The 17,131-nt window shown below is 36.8% G+C and overlaps 1 protein-coding gene across 1 annotated transcript; it reads left to right on the plus strand.

The window, feature by feature from the left end:
- Positions 1 to 145: 145 nt before the first annotated feature.
- impdh1b (IMP (inosine 5'-monophosphate) dehydrogenase 1b) lies at positions 146 to 16,654 on the plus strand (the record flags this gene model as incomplete). The annotated part of the gene is made up of 15 exons (XM_042722638.1): positions 146 to 433; positions 4,880 to 5,016; positions 9,254 to 9,302; positions 11,253 to 11,354; positions 11,437 to 11,511; positions 11,620 to 11,826; positions 12,618 to 12,705; positions 12,877 to 13,076; positions 13,319 to 13,409; positions 13,501 to 13,596; positions 14,095 to 14,238; positions 14,337 to 14,481; positions 14,701 to 14,844; positions 14,930 to 15,013; positions 15,111 to 16,654. Coding segments are annotated over 15 exons (1,872 nt in total), but the record flags the coding sequence as incomplete, so codon positions are not given.
- Positions 16,655 to 17,131: the final 477 nt, after the last annotated feature.

Raw genomic sequence — 17,131 nt, forward strand, 5'->3', positions numbered from 1 at the left:
ACAAACAACCACAGGATCCTAGAGAAATGAAACTGCTTAACTCTGGATTTACAGCTAGACAGATCACTTTAGCCTTCGTAGTTACATACTTATTTTCATTCCATTCTTGAATCTGAATCTTGGATCTATATTTGTGCTATTTTGAACAGGATTCAGAGACCATCATTTGAATTTGCACAAGGCTCAGCCACAAGACTGGCTTGGACTGGTTGGATTTGTTTTGGAAATTAACAGTGCACAGACTATATCCCTAAACAGGACGGAGATGGAGGAGATTCCAGAAGACTTCCAAGAACAGATGAAGAACCACGAGATGGTGAACAACACTGCATGTTCTCCCAATGGCTTCCCAGAGGTTCCTCATGTGCTCGGACATGAGTCTGCAGCCCAGCGCTACACGGCAACACGTTTACGAGCAGGTTTTCCAGACAGGTGAGTTGAAGGTCACAAAGTCAGAAATGTTTTCTGTTCTTAATAATCGAGATTTGAGCATCCCATATTCTTCTAAGGCGGTTTCTTTTCTTAAATGCATTCAACTTGGAATATAAATCCCCTCTTGTCATGCTATATTTAATGCATGACTTGTTCTAATCTTTAATCTTTAAGACCATCAAGATTAGGGGTTAAAATAGGCTTGTATAATTTAAGGTCTGATGCAGGGTCAACAAAAGTTGACATTTAAAAGAGCTATTCTGGGCATAGCATATCAGGTCTTCTCCAGCTATGCAGTGGAGTGTGAAGTCCTGGCAAAGTCCAAATGGGTCAGAATTAACTTTTTTAAAATTCAAGTTTATTTGTATAGCGCTTTTCACTATACAAATCGTTGCAAAGCAGCTTTACAGAAATTACTGAATTAGCTGCCGGTGCAAGATGATATTCTGACCCACATGTCCACTAACCCACATGTCCACTAACCCACATATGGTGAGGTACATAGAACCGCTTCACTTCTCTGTTGTTATGGGAGGAGACAAGGGTCAGGGCTTTTAACGGCTGTTGCCTCTGACGCACACACACTACTATTCTTAGCAAATAGAGCCATGCTTACTGTCGGTACTTTTATACACACTCACTTGTCTAAATAAATGCTACAAACCCAAATGTACTTCCCATCTCGCCCCACTGGTCCAAAAGCTCCCTGGGCAATCATGGGATATGTGCTAACATTACCATAGCCTGTGACAATTTTGCCTGGGGGTGTCAGATTTAAAGTAAAAGATTAAGCCTTTGGTTGCTTTAATGAAAAAGATCATAATTTGAGTTGTTGAATGGCATGCCAACAAATTTGGTGTACAAATTGCTGTTTCATGGTTGGCTACCCATGTTAATCAATGGAATGCAAAGCAAAGCACACCAGACTTGATCACGAGTTGCCTTATAGTGCTATAATTGTTCAGTTTTTACAAGGCACTACATTGCAGTGTCTAAACAAATGGAAGAGAATATGGATATAGAGGAAATTATTAATATGGTAGACATTACAAAAAATGTTCAATGGTTGGCCGAAGATGCTACTCACTTTAAAACATATTACAGCTGTATTTTTCCCCCTCAAAAGAATGAGTAATGTGCACATTAAAAGACTGCTTTAATCAAAATTACTTTGGGTTTTCATGTGGGCAAAGTGCTGACCAGTCAATGGAGAGGATTTGTAATTTGCTTAAGCACTGTCATTCTTCAGCAATTGGCATCAGGTAATTGGTTGTGGCTGACTTTTAAATCTAGCAGTGGTGCTAGACAATTACCAGAGCCAGCATGTGTCCCATCTCTGGTTATAACATTATGTAATTGGGTCATTGGCTTATTTGCATTTATTCAAAACTTCATGAGAAAGGACTTTAGAGAGAATATTATCCCAAAAATGATGACTTCCTTTATTATGCTTAAAAATACATTTAAAATTTATTCATTTGGACAGTGACTTGAATACAAATTTATGATAAAGAGGTTTTTCAATTTCTGAATTTTAAGTAAAAAATTAGGAATAACATTATAAAAGAAAAGTCCAATTAAAATTATGTTAGTCTTACAAAAATAATGTAGTTAAAGTAATTTGTTTTCAGTGTGGCCTAACCAACATTTACATGTGACTCCAGCCCCCCCCACCCCTCCCTTTTTTACCTTCCATAAAATAAATAAATAAATAAATAAATAAATAAATAAATAAATATATATATATATATATACACACACACACACACACACATATATATATATACACACACATATATATACACGTTTTGATATATTCACTTGTACTCAAGAAACGCGTTTTACAGTTTGTAAATTTTAAGCCCATGTGAATACAAATATTTCATTTCAATAACTTGACACATGCATTTTAACCCATATCGAATGATTTCACTTTTTTAAAGTCTCGGGCATCCTTATTTGACTCTGACCCATACACAGTGTATGAATAAAGAGCATGAATACCCACTAATGTGGCGGTAATGAAAGAGTTAACCATGCCGTTACCACGTGGAGCTGTTGAGGATATGACGCGCGCGCTCTGTGTCTGCCTCGCTTTCTACATAAAGCCAGACTCATCACAAAACCAGAATTCAAACGAGACCCTCTGAAGGATCCGAAAACCCGGACAATAGGGTGTATAGATGAACTAACCGGTTTTAGATAACGCATTCTCCTAAAGAGAGCAGTGAACCGGGTTTTCCCATCCGACGCGCATCAGCTCCAGACACACGCGTGCTCAGCTACAGAAAAGGTTTGAATTCATATTTTCTCAGGTATCATGTTAAATATGGTTATGTGAAGCAGGAGGAGCACTAACAAAGAAAGTCTCCACCAGGTTTGCTTTTGATTTCGATAGAGACTCCGGGTTTCCCTGACTTTCATTTATTAATGTACATAATGTAACGTTAGGTCACCGGGCCAGCAGTGCGAGTCTGTAGATTAACTTACTGTATTCAAAGAGTAATGCATAAATTCACAAATATAATATTTTTGTCAGTTTACGCCTGTCTGTGTGCATGTGTCAGCATCTTTTCGTGTTTTTATATCGCCGTTGCAGATGGAATAATGTTAGTAGGTCACGGCGATGTGATAGTTACATTAATATAACATCAGGACGTGTTTAACGTGCGTTTTGGTTATAGATTGACTGTTTACATCGTGAAACCTAAACGCCTTGTTCCTCCACGCGCCGCGACATGTGGTCTATCAGACAGAATCTGCGTGGCTTCCTGTTAATGCCAGACTTCTGAATGTGCTTTTAACTAAAATAAAACAGACGAGAAATGCATTTCCTCAAATAAACACCATTTCCTCCATAGCAGAAAAAAAGAAAAGTGCTAAGATTTAAAATTAAGTTAGAAAAATTTAGATTGACATTAATATGTAGAGACCGACAAATCGACCGATAATCGGCCATAATAAGACAATAACCCTGGCTGATTTTCATCGGCAATGTGTAGATTTAAAAACAAATATCAGCTGATACTCTGGGCCTGTTTCATAAAACTATTTGACCAAATAAGCCAGGCTTATTTCAGTTAGTCTTACTTATTTTGAATCAAATCGACTGACAATAAACCAGACTTTTTGAAATAAACCTGGCTTATTTGGTAAACTTGTTTTATGAAACAGGCCCTCGGTCACTTAGATTACCGACTGCAGCCAAAGTCAGTAAAAACACTGGAATAGCCACTGGTACAGACAGAGTCTATAAAAGCAGCCACATTAAAATAATACACAAAAAAATGCCTTTTTTGACATTTTTGATGTTAAGCTCATTGGCACAAAGTCCATAAAACAGAAAGGCCAAATATAAGCAGACATCTATTCAAATAATTTTCTATTAAAAACAGTTCCAAAAATCTACCAGTTAACTTAGTCCAGGATTTCCAGATGTGTTTCCTGAGGGCCACCTTCCTGAAGAGTTCATCTCCAACACATTGCTCTGGAGGTTTGTAGTCATTTCAAACATCTTGATTGATTAGCAAGTTCAGGTGTGTTTGTTCAGGTTTGGAGCTGAACTCTGCAGGAAGGTGGCCCTCCTGTGGCATGAATGGGCACCATTGGCCTAGTCAATGGATAATTACATTTTTTTTATTTTTTTTACTGAGTTTTGAGTTAAAATTGTGTAAAAGATGCTTGACTTTGCTGTTGCCCTCCCTGCTCTCAGGTTTCATCTCATCATTTCCAATATTGATGACAACTACTAATATTGTTTGTTCTGATTATCTGATTGGTGGAGCTTTCTTTTCAGTATCATGGGTAATGTGGTTTTTACATTTAGGAAAACTACAACTACACAGCACTGTTAAACATCACTGTTAAACGGGATACTAATAATTATACTAATAAAAGTTGAAATACTGCAAACCAGGTGGCTTCAACAAAAGCATATAGCATTGATTAATAACTCTGCAGCTATGGTATGTCTTTAAGTCAAGTCTGCTTTATTGTCAATTCTTCCACATGTACAGTACATACATACAGAGAATTGAAATTGCTTTACTCTCAGACCCCCGGTGCATACAGATAATTGTTAAAAAATAAATTCCCCCTATGGAAAAAGTGATTGTTAAAAAATAAATTCCCCCTATGGAAAAATGAACGGGATTTTTACATATAGTGGAAATTCAGAAAAGATGAGAAATTTGAATGGGAATTCTGTTTAGACTATAAACAGTATTCCACTATAAATACAGAGATGGTTGGACTTTGCTCGAAAGCAAAGTTGCAGATTAGCTACGACGAGAACTGTGCTATTTACAGCTTGTGTTTGTGTATTTCTATTACAACAAACTAACACAAAATTATAAGAACAGGAAATATCCATAACCACGAACACTCACCCCATCACCACCATCCATTTTCAGATGGACACACCCACAACTAAAAGTAATTCATTTTTCATCCTCTCTCCTCTCCCTGCAGTGATACTCCGTGTGTATGTAATGGGCATCCACATTACAGATCAGAACAGCAGTCTGTCCGAGACGGACTCACGGCGGAAGAGCTTTGCTCTATGGGGGACGGTATGACTTACAAGTGAGTAATATGGCCCTTTATTTAAGACATCGTCTTCTAGTGAGCTCAATAAGAGACGCAAACGTTCCAGCTGTATATAGTCTGGATGGTCTTTGTAGGGTCCTTGCTGTTGGGAGACAATCAAAAGACTCTGATTTCAATCGCTGGCGGGGGGGATTTCAATCGTAATCTATGCCACATGTTATATTAGCTTGGTTGAGCAAGGATATATAATTATGTGTATTGAACCCCACTGACTTAAATATATCCTATGTATATTACTAAAGAAAGAAAGTCATACAGGTTTGGAATGACATGAGGGAGAGTAAATGTTGACAGTTAAGTGTGTCATGTTTGACAATGCACATATATGTCTTTGTTTACCCATAATGCTTTGTAATGGTAGACTGTAAGGAGTCAAACTTGTGTTCTGACTGGTGACATTAGGACATGGTGAGTTCATGAAGAGTCTCGCCTTTAAGATTGAGATTACAAGATGAAAGGTACAGCTGTATAACTGTATTATCTGTAATGAAAAAAAGCATGTAGGGATGCATTGTGGGCCGCATGACTATCCTCACGCTGGCGTCATGTGAGGGGGTTCTTCTACACACATACATACACACAGAAAGGGATGGAGAAAAACACAGTTATGTCTGAAACCTCCCATAAATCTGACACGGGTGTGTTTGTGTTGAATTGATTTGTGTGTATCTGAACAGTGTATGGCATATGACACATGAGGCTCAGACCTCTGTTGTACTGATGTGAGATGTCGCACCCCGTGTGACTTTGCAGGCTTGTTGTATGTAAGAATTTTACTCAGGAGACTGAAATGATTTCTGTGTCGTCCATGATATCGAGCAAAGTCCTCCATTGTTAACATTTAAGTGTGTCATGTTTGACTTTAATGCTTTGTAATGGTATCGCAAGGAGTCAAACTTGTGTTCTGACTGGTGACATTAGGACATGGTGAGTTCATGAAGAGTCTCGCCTTTAAGATTGAGATTACAAGATGAAAGGTACAGCTGTATAACTGTATTATCTGTAATGAAAAGCATGTAGGGATGCATTGTGGGCCGCATGACTATCCTCACGCTGGCGTCATGTGAGGGGGTTCTTCTACACACATACATACACACAGAAAGGGATGGAGAAAACACAGTTATGTCTGAAACCTCCATAAATCTGACACGGGTGTGTTTGTGTTGAATTGATTTGTGTGTATCTGAACAGTATATGGCATATGACACATGAGGCTCAGACCTCTGTTGTACTGATGTGAGATGTCGCACCCCGTGTTACTTTGCAGGCTTGTTGTATGTTTTTTGAAAGATTATTTTATCAGAGAGATGAAAGAGATTTCTGTGTCTCCATATATATTCAAGCAAATTCCTCCATTTATAACATTAGCTGACTCAGAGGCCATGTCAGTGGTTTTTTGCCATTTTAAAATGCACATAATCTGGATTTTTTTTCTGTTTATTCAAACTATATTAAAATGTTGCAACAGGCACCATTTTAATCTGTATCAAATCTGATTTAAAAACCTATTTCACACCTTGTAGGACTTTGGGTTTTTGTTACATAGTTTACACAAAAATGTCATCATTTACTCACCATCATTTCATTCCAAAGCGGTTTGATTTTCTCAAAAGACATTTCTCAAAATACATTGCTATGCTTCAAAGAAGAATATCAGTCATACAGGTTTGGAATGATGTAAGGAAAGGTAAATGATAACAGACTTTATTTTTGGATGATCTCTCCCTTTAAGAATGCACAGATATTAAAATGCATTATTCTTAAGTTATTAACAGTATTCAACAATTTTTTTTCACTAAATAAAAACTATACTCTAAATAAAACTAAACTATTGTTTTAAATTTGCACTTTTAAATGAATTTCTTTTAGTTACTATTAGTCTATTTGAAATATTAATTAAATTTGTTGAATCCATCTGTTGAATTCGAATAACTGAAAAGTAATTGATCCTATTGTTGAATTTTAAGTTGACAGGGATGGAGCTATTATTTCCTATTGGTGTATTTTGATTTTAAAATATTCTTTATGGATCAACCCCTCTTACAAGCTAAAAACCTCACATTTCCACCCACTGGCTAACATGTCTGCCTCCTATTGTTCATTGAGTCTTGCTCAAGAATACAAGCAATTGAAATGAAATTGCAGCACTTAGCTTGTTTTTTTTCCCCCCAAACAGTGAACGAATCAAAGTACAGTACACTAATGTTTTAAATAAAAAAGAAAATAGCATGAGTTAGGAGGGGAAGTATGGATGATACTGGATTCAAACTGAAACCGCAACTGGATTACGGAACCACTTCAGTCAGAGCAAGTGCTCATTGAAACCATATAGCTGAACCATTAGGATGCAGTTTAAAATTCTACTAAAAAACATTTGTAAATGTAGGGTTTAGTGATCACCATGTTCCCTGGATTTGTTCGGAGCTGGTTGGAATAAAGCTGTAGTCAGTGAGTCTGTGGTGATATTTGGCATATATGGAGGTAGACTGGGTTTCAGTCTGTACTGTCTTTGAGTCTAGTGAAGTTTACAGTCTGAGTCATCTAAAACTGAGACTTATTGTTCCACCAGAGAGACTGTAGAGCTGAAAGTCAGCAGTGAGTTTATTAACTTATTATAGATGCTAATATGTACGTTTAAGACATTATTTAGGTACGTAAACACACAAAGTAACAAAGCAACACTGCTTAATCACAACCATTCAGAACATATCTGATGGTTAGTATGAAGTTATGCAGAGCAGGATTCTGAACCAATCTAATATCATTGTGGGCAGGACCATCGCATTCACTGGAAGAAATGTTCATTCATTTTGGCTTATTGAGACAAATAATCTGATTAACATGGATAAGAGCTTTTATTGCTTGGTGCCACTTCACTTTTAGGAGTATGTGGTGTAACGGCTATTGCTCCCTGCAATATTTCTGGCAGTCAAACAATTCTTGGATTTGTATTAAAGATCAAGACTCTAGCACATTTAATCAGGACAGATGTCTTATTTATTTCGGCTTTTTTTTGATGTTGACACCCCGTGTTGTTGATGTTTAGGGGTGTGTGATCAGCTGATGTGGGCGCAGAGGAACCCCGCCCGGTTCCAGCCGACACAAACTCCTTATTTAGCCCACCACAAGAGGAGAAAATATGTTTATGTCCTTCAAGTTGCCTCGGTCTCTCACTTTATTTTTACCTATTCAGAATCCTTTGAATTTTCTCTCTCCCCACTGAGTTTTGGCACTCATCTGCCAAGCAGTTACCTTTCGTCTGCATGAGGAGTGTTTTTTCTCTCGTTCTTGCTAGTAAGTCAGCAGGATTTATCACGTATCGGTGGATTTCAGTAGGCCGGTGAAGGTTTGTTTCATGTAAATGATAACATGTCAGAATGTGCCTGGGCCTCAGACGTTCAAAAACCACACTTATTTTAAAGCTCCTCATGATTTAAGGTGTCATATATCCAGCAGTCAGCATCAGGTTTTCATTATGCTTGCCTTGAACTGCCGCCGCCTCTCCCTATAAAATCAAATGGAAGTTTTGCAACATTTTGCCCAAGTCTTTGCATCTATTTAATTGCTAAAAATGGACAAAACTAACCTTAAGGAGGTATGCGGTACCATTCAAATGTTTGGAATCAGTAAAATTTGTAATTTGTTGTAACTAAAAAAAAAGTACTTTTATGTAATACTATATATTAGTACATAGTATTTTGAACTACTTATTACTATTTATAATAATAAGAAATCTTGAGCAGTAAATCAGAATATCAGAACGATTTCTGAAGGATCATGTGACATTGAAAACTGGAGTAATGATGCTGAAAATTCAGCTTTTCCTTCACAGGAAAATAGACACTTTTTAAAATAGGAACAATAAAAAATAAAAAATAAAAAAAATAATTCAGACACCAAACTTTTGAATGGTATTGTTTGTTTCTCTTGCAAGAGAATATACAGGTAGTATATAGATGCTGAAGATAGTGGATAGTGAGTTGGTGGGTTTTTGTTAAATGTGAGCCAAAATCATCACAATTAAAAGAACCAAAGACTTAAACTACTTCAGTCTGTGTGCATTGAATTTTATTTAATACACGAGTTTCACAATTTGAGTTGAATTACTGAAATAAATGAACTCTTCCACGACATTCTAATTTATTGAGATGCACCTGTATATGATTTGATTCTTGGTCAGTGATTGTTTTATCTCTATGTGTCTCGTTTGCAGTGACTTCCTGATCTTGCCTGGCTTCATTGACTTCACCTCAGATGAAGTGGTGAGTCGTCTGCCTTGTATCCTCCACACTTTCATTCACTCATTCGGTTTGTTTTCACAATGACGTGTTGCTTTAAACAACCCGTCTGTGTTTTCTCTGGACTCACTATTTTTAGCTAAATGGCTGTCTCCTTTGTTTCATTGCTCACGGGCTTTATTGCCCTTTTCTTCTCTTCATCATCACAACACATCTTCTTTAGATTTTTTTTTTTTTTAAAAATTTTATAGAAAGGGCATAAATAATTGTGTTTTAGTGTTTTATTTTCTTTAATAATGTAACTTAATATAAAAAGTGTCTATTTTTAAATCCATCAAATATCTGTACCACCATTACAAAAGTTACTGTATCCAACAATTTAAATAATAAAACATTGTGATTAATGGTAATAATGTCTTAACAAAAAATTTTTATTACAAAAAAAGTAATATTTAGTATCACATTTTGCATGTGACCATTGATTTTCCTTAATTGTGAAAAGTAGCACTTCACTTTTTGTGACCGTATTTGACTTCTGTAATACTTAATTCAGCAGTTTTAAATTTGCATCAAATTACTCGTAAACCAGCTGCTTTCTCTCCCCTTAATTTGAATTGTGTTCTATTTTGTGAACAATATTCAAAATCCACTTGCGCACACATTAAAATTTAATAAACTTTGAACATTCTGCTATATTATCTTTTGTTTTCTTTTTTCTGCCTTTGGCACACAGTAGGGTTTTAAAATCCCTGTATTGAGTATAATAATGAATTAAATGAGGTCGAAGCTCAAAACACAAAACAGCTGCGAGTGTGACCAGTATTGAAACTGACACTCCTGTTTGGGTTTGTGTAGGCTAGTTTAGTACCAGCTTTAATGTCTGTCCTTTACTAAACCATAGAGTTGGGAAATTTCCCACTATGGTGTCTGTTTTCCCATGAGGCCACTTTTCCCCAGCGGTGTGAGTGCAAAAGCGTATTTTGGGAACTTGGGCAAGGTGAAGGTTGTGAAGGGAATGTTTGTGAGCTTATCTGTCTTAGAGGAACACTTCTCAGCGCTGGTGTGCAAATGAAGGTCACGGCCTTCACTGTCACTCCATCTTAACCACTTCTAACCACCCTTTTTTGTTTTTACCATTTGGATTTACATGCACTTTTACCCTCACGTGCATGCTTATATGTGATATTCTTTGAATTAGTTTAAGTTCTTTGACCTTATCGTTTAAAAGTTTGGAGTTAGTAAGCCTTTTTCAGTGTATCTGAAGGAAGTCTCTTCTCTTATGCTTACCAAGGCTGTCTGCATATTTCATATTTTTTAATCAATAATAAACTGTAATATTGTGAAATATTATCATTTAAAAGAACTGTTTTCTAATATTTATTTATGTGGTGGCAAAGCTGAATTTTCAACAGCCAGTGCTCCAATTTTCAGCGTCACATGACCCTTCAGATATCATTTTAATATGCTGATTTGCTGTTCAATAAATTTTCTTATTATTAATGTTTGCTTTGTACGTTGCTTAATAGTTGTATGGAATCCGTGATACTTTATTATTTTTTTTCAGGATTCTTCAATGAATTCAAATTGCAAAAGAACAGCATTTATTTACTTATTTTATGTATGCATTTATGTTAAAGAAAAAATATTTTGTAATATTATAAGTGTCTTTACTGTCACTTTTGATCAACTGAATGTGTCCTTGCGGAATAAATATATACAATCTTACTCCAAACTTTTGAACAGTAGTGATTTTTTTTATATATATATAATTTTTTGCATCAAAAATGTTTTTGTCACACAAATGTTATCACTCGGCATAATATTCCTGTTGATATGATAGGTACAGCAGTTTTTGATACTCTTCTGCCTCTATTGGCCAGACACGGAACTACATAAGTCAAAATACACTCACTTTTGTCCTGAAGTTTTATTAACAGAAATAATTTTTAACCATTTCTATGATATTTTATGTAGGACCTGACCTCAGCATTGACCAAGAAAATCACACTGAAGACCCCACTCATCTCCTCTCCTATGGATACTGTTACCGAATCCTCAATGGCCATTGCCATGGCAGTGAGTACCTCTTAAATCCTTTTTTTGATTAGACTGAACTTCTGTCAATAATTCATATGAATGTTTCTGACTTGTTGCTCAGCTGATGGGAGGAATTGGCATCATTCACCATAATTGCACACCAGAGTTTCAGGCCAACGAGGTGCGCAAAGTGAAGGTAAGACTGCGTCACCCTTCATAAATGTTTGATGTAAGGTCTTCTGTGAGTGTGTGTGTTGGTACCTGGTAATATTTGATGTCAAGGTCTCTGTGTATGTGCCTGCAGAGGTTTGAACAGGGTTTCATCACTGATCCAGTGGTCCTGAGTCCTCGTCACACTGTAGGTGATGTACTTGAGGCAAAGGTTCGACACGGATTCTCTGGAATCCCCATAACTGAGACAGGCAAGATGGGCAGCAAACTGGTCGGCATCGTCACGTCACGAGACATTGATTTCCTGTCTGAGAAGGATCATAACAAACCCCTCGAGGAGGTAAGACTGCCTGTGTGATCTTGAGCATCTAAAATATTGTTCAAAAGTTTGAGTCCAGTAAGGTTCTGAAAGAATTGGTCTAATTCAAAATATTGTTTGAATTAGTGCTGTCAAACGATTAATCACATCCAAAATAAATGTTTTGGTTTACATCATAAATGTGTGTGTACTGTGTATATTACTGTGTATATTTATTATGTATATATACACAGTGTGACACATGCAAGTATATATTTAAGAAAAATGTTTGTTTATATATATTAAATATATTTATATATAATATAAATGAAATGAATATAAATATATGCATGTAAATATTTTCAGAATATATACAAGCAAGTGTGTGTATTTATATATACATAATAAATATACATAGTACACGCACATATATTATGTAAACAAAAACTTTTATTTTGAATGCGATTAATCGCGATTCATTGTTTGACAGCTAGTTTAAATGTCATTTATTATATAGTGGTAAAGATGAATTCAGCAGTCATTACTCCAGTCTTCAGTGTCACATGATCCTTTAGAAATCATTCTAATATGCTGATTTCGTGCTCAAAAAAAAAAGTCTTATTATTAATGTTGAAAATATTTTTTTAAATAGTGATTTGAAATAGAAATCTTTTACATTATTACATACTGTTTACATAATGTATTATTTACATTATTAAATACTGTCCCTTTTGGTCAATTTAATGCATCCTTGCTGGATGAAGAAAAAAAAACTTACTTAAGTGCTTGGCGTGCTTTACCCTTATGGCTGTTTATCTTTAATTGTTTTCCAGGCCATGACTAAAAGAGAGGATCTTGTAGTCGCTCCTGCTGGTGTCACACTAAAAGAAGCCAATGACATCCTGCAACGCAGCAAAAAAGGTGAGAACACCAAAACACAGACTACAGTCATCAGGTCTAAATGGACAATCACAGCCATTTTAATTCTTTTAGTTTGTACTTTTAATGCTTCAGTCCGCTTTCACCCACTATAGAATACAGTGTTTAACAATTCTAAAAGGTCTCAATGAGTTTTATTCATTTACTCGACAGGTAAACTGCCCATCGTGAATGACAAGGATGAACTGGTGGCCATAATAGCCCGCACAGACCTGAAGAAGAACAGGGACTATCCTCTGGCCTCCAAAGACTCCCGCAAACAGCTGCTGTGTGGCGCTGCCATCGGCACCCGTGAAGACGATAAATACCGTCTGGACCTGCTCATGCAGTCTGGGGTGGATGTAGTGGTTTTGGTAGGTCAAAGCCACTGCGGTTGTTCTAAAGGAAATGTCAGTTTTCGGTCATTGGTTTTTGAAATCTGGAACGAAAGCAGATGCTGCCTGTTGCTTGAGGGAGCTTATCTCCAAGATCAGTTTCATGTAGGCCTATATTCAAAACTGTCATAAACTATTTTGGGTGTTTCTTCTATTAAAGGTGAAGTGTGAGGTAAGTCCCACTAGCATCACCAATATTGAGGATTTTATTTGTTTTTCAGGATTCGTCACAAGGCAATTCCATATACCAGATTAACATGATCCATTACATTAAGCAGAAGTACCCAGATCTGCAGGTTGTGGGAGGGAATGGTAAATATGGATTGAAATACTTTCATGAGTTCACATACTTCACAGTTACTCACTCTTGTTCTCTAACCTCAGTCTCGGTCTCTCTCTGTAGTGGTTACAGCTGCTCAGGGGAAGAACCTGATCGACGCAGGGGCCGATGCGTTGAGAGTGGGAATGGGATGTGGTTCTATCTGCATCACACAGGAAGGTTGGGACTCAATCTCACACACATGCAATCAACAAAGTATCCATATATTGCCAGGGATGCAAACTGGCAAACCCTCAGTGTGGTTTGAGAGCATAGGTTTTAAAATATGGATTTACAGCTGATTTGAGCGTAAGGATATAAAAGAAATCACCCTAGACGGTCATCATCTTTATTATTCTTAATGTTATTTTTGCCTTATAGTATTAATATATTTTTTTTTAAATTACACAACCATTACACTAGTAATAATACTATTTTACTATACAATAATACATTTTACTAAGTAATATGCATACTATTTATATATATATATAAGTATATATATATATATATATATATATATATATATATATATATGTATATGGTCATACGGCACGTTTGCATCCCTGTATTTCACAACACAATATACAGTTATGTACTCACTGTTATGTTGCACTATTCCTTTCACACGTTAACCAATCATAAAGCCTGACGTGTGTCCATTTCTGATCCCTGTAGTCATGGCATGTGGACGGCCTCAGGGTACCTCCGTGTACAAGGTGGCAGAGTACGCTCGGAGGTTTGGGGTGCCTGTCATCGCAGATGGGGGCATCCAGACGGTCGGCCATGTGGTGAAGGCACTGTCCCTGGGGGCATCGACAGGTGATTGTTGTTATAGTGCACTTGTAACAATTTAGGAAATGTTGAAAATGAAATGAATGTCCATTTACATGAAACAAACAAGTGCTTTCTGTCTGCAGTTATGATGGGATCTCTGTTGGCCGCCACCACAGAAGCTCCAGGGGAATATTTCTTTTCGGATGGGGTGCGACTGAAGAAATACAGAGGCATGGGTTCACTAGATGCCATGGAGAAAAACGCCAGCAGCCAGAAACGATACTTCAGGTACACAGTAGTTTGAGTTTATGTACTACACAGATAAATTATTCAGCAGCTGGAAGCCAATCGCTATGTTCAGAATTAAATCCTCACTGAATAGTGTGCTGCATACACTGTTTTCTTAAAGAATAGTATGTGTCCCAGTATGAAGTATATAATGATATATTATTATTATTATCATCACATGACCTCTTTTTTTTTTTTGCTGATTGGCTCTCTTGGCAGCGAGGGCGATAAGGTGAAGGTGGCTCAGGGAGTGTCGGGCTCAGTGCAGGACAAAGGCTCCATCCATAAATTTGTCCCATACCTCATCGCTGGAATCCAACACGGTTGCCAAGACATTGGTGCAAAAAGCCTCTCTGTGCTTCGGTAAGTATGTGTCGGTGTTTTATTGCACATTCGGCTTGTTTAAACACTATGAAAATTCCTACACTGTTTTTGCGTGCGCATTCAGGTCCATGATGTATTCCGGAGAGCTGAAGTTCGAGAAGCGGACCATGTCTGCTCAGGTGGAGGGTGGCGTACATGGACTTCACTCGTGAGTCACTAGAGGGCGCCAGTGCTCAACACTACCTTCATATGTCAGTACTAGAATGGGTTTCACTATCTCAAACTATTGTCTTTTGTCTCCACAGTTATGAGAAACGTCTTTACTAATGGAGCGGGGAGAACACGGATGGGAAACGGCGACCAAACACCTCAGACAAATCCTAGAACTTACCCCACCCTGCCAAAACCCATTCTCTGCTCTTCACCGTTCCTCTGGCACGACAACCACAGTGAGATATGGAGAAGAGAAGTATTAAATGAGTTTGAGAGCAGGACCACAAACTAATTCAGTCCCCCAAAACATGGCAGTTGCATTCAAGGGAGCACCAGGGTTACTAACAAGCTGCTTGTTTGTGTGTTTTTGCAGCTGTGTTAATGAGCAGACTGGCAGAAACAAGGCGGCATTTGCAGCGAATATTCTTGAAAGCCTTTTTTTCCTCCCAAACTGATTCTTGCAACCATGTTTTTGTCTTGAATATTTTTTAAGGCAACATCAGTGTCTATATCACCATATCCACCTGCAAAATGATAGCTGCCTTCAAACCAAGTTCTCTAGTTATACTTGAGGCAATCTTTTCTGTAGTAGATTTGTAACTACTGAAGATGCTATGAGATATATTTTTATTTTAGAAGGCAGAGGTACATAGCAAATTAATGTCAATTTTGTGATAGTTAAATGTCTATTGTATTATTGGTGGGTCAGTTTTCTCTACGTCCACCATCCCGCATTCTGTAACTGTGGGTATGATTCATACTGAAAATAATTATACCAAAACTGATTACTGTAGATATATGTAGTTGCTCTGAGAGTGTCATGCTAATGTGTCTGGATTGTATTTTTGACCAAAAGGCTGGAACTTGTATTGAATGGTTTGATGATTATCAAGGTCAATTATGGCTGACTTTTAATGCAGTCTTTGAGGAATTTTAAAGAAGAATTATGGGATCTGGGTTAATGCAGTTGTGACTCTGAGTGCTGTACAGGTATGAAGAGTTTTCTTCTGCATGCTGTAGTATTCTTTTTTCTTTTTAAATATTAACTGAAAGTGCATTTTTTTTGTTAACATGACTATTTAATCTTCTATAAAAGCCAAATAAATGCTGTGAGTATCCTGGTCTTCTCTCAGGATATTTTTGTCCATCTAAATGTCCCCTACTGCTTTGCGTGGACCAGTGACATGCCTTGAATTGTGTAATAAATGAAGGACACATCTGTCTTAACCCAAAACATGCCACTCATGCTCGCCAGATCCTGTGGCTTCATTTAACTATCACTGCCAAATGAAGCATGTCAACCATATGAATTTAAATGAGTTTTTTTGTAATACATTTTCAGTACTAATTGTTTAGCTTTTTGCAGTTTCTGCTAGGGGTTTGTTATTTTATATCTTAGCATTAAATATGTGGACAATTATTCAAGCTGTACAAAATTCTCAGTATAACGATGTACAAAGACACACTTTGCATCCTTTACTTCAACTGGATGTTGTTTGTTAGTGTGTTGCTTTTCCCACAGTCACAGTCTCTGAAAACTCAAGAGCCAAGTTTGTTTACCGCCAGTGTACTCAACTGAGCTTGCATATCCTATTCAATATTGTTTAAAAAAGAAATAAAAGTACTTAATCTGTTACTTAGTTTAGTTTGTTTTGTGTGTGAAATATTTGTGCATGAGACAAATGTCAGTTTACAATATATTTATTGCAAATCTTCAACAGCCTCTAATGACAAACATTAGATGTATCAGCAGTTTCTCACACGTTTTCAGAACATGCACGCTATAAAATGTACAAAGTAACTTTTCTTCAATTTAATATGTATTGAATAACAGTGTATAGAGTTTTTGAAAACATGATATAAGACCTGGCAGATAAATAAATGATTATTTGTAGTTATATATCAAATATACACTATGAAAAGGAAAAAATGGCAGGCTATAGTTCAGTTCGTTAAGTGCTACAGAACAACTGAACTTTAGCTATCAGCAGAGTGTGTTGCAAGAATACTTGCATCCTTCTTTTTGTCTTAAGAGAAGTTTTCTCCATCCGAGTTGATAAAACTGTCGACAACATAATGCATTGTTGCAAAAAACAACAGGTACTTGAAGTTA

The sequence above is a fragment of the Cyprinus carpio genome, chromosome B4, assembly GCF_018340385.1.
Source record: "Cyprinus carpio isolate SPL01 chromosome B4, ASM1834038v1, whole genome shotgun sequence".
Taxonomy (NCBI): domain Eukaryota; kingdom Metazoa; phylum Chordata; class Actinopteri; order Cypriniformes; family Cyprinidae; genus Cyprinus; species Cyprinus carpio.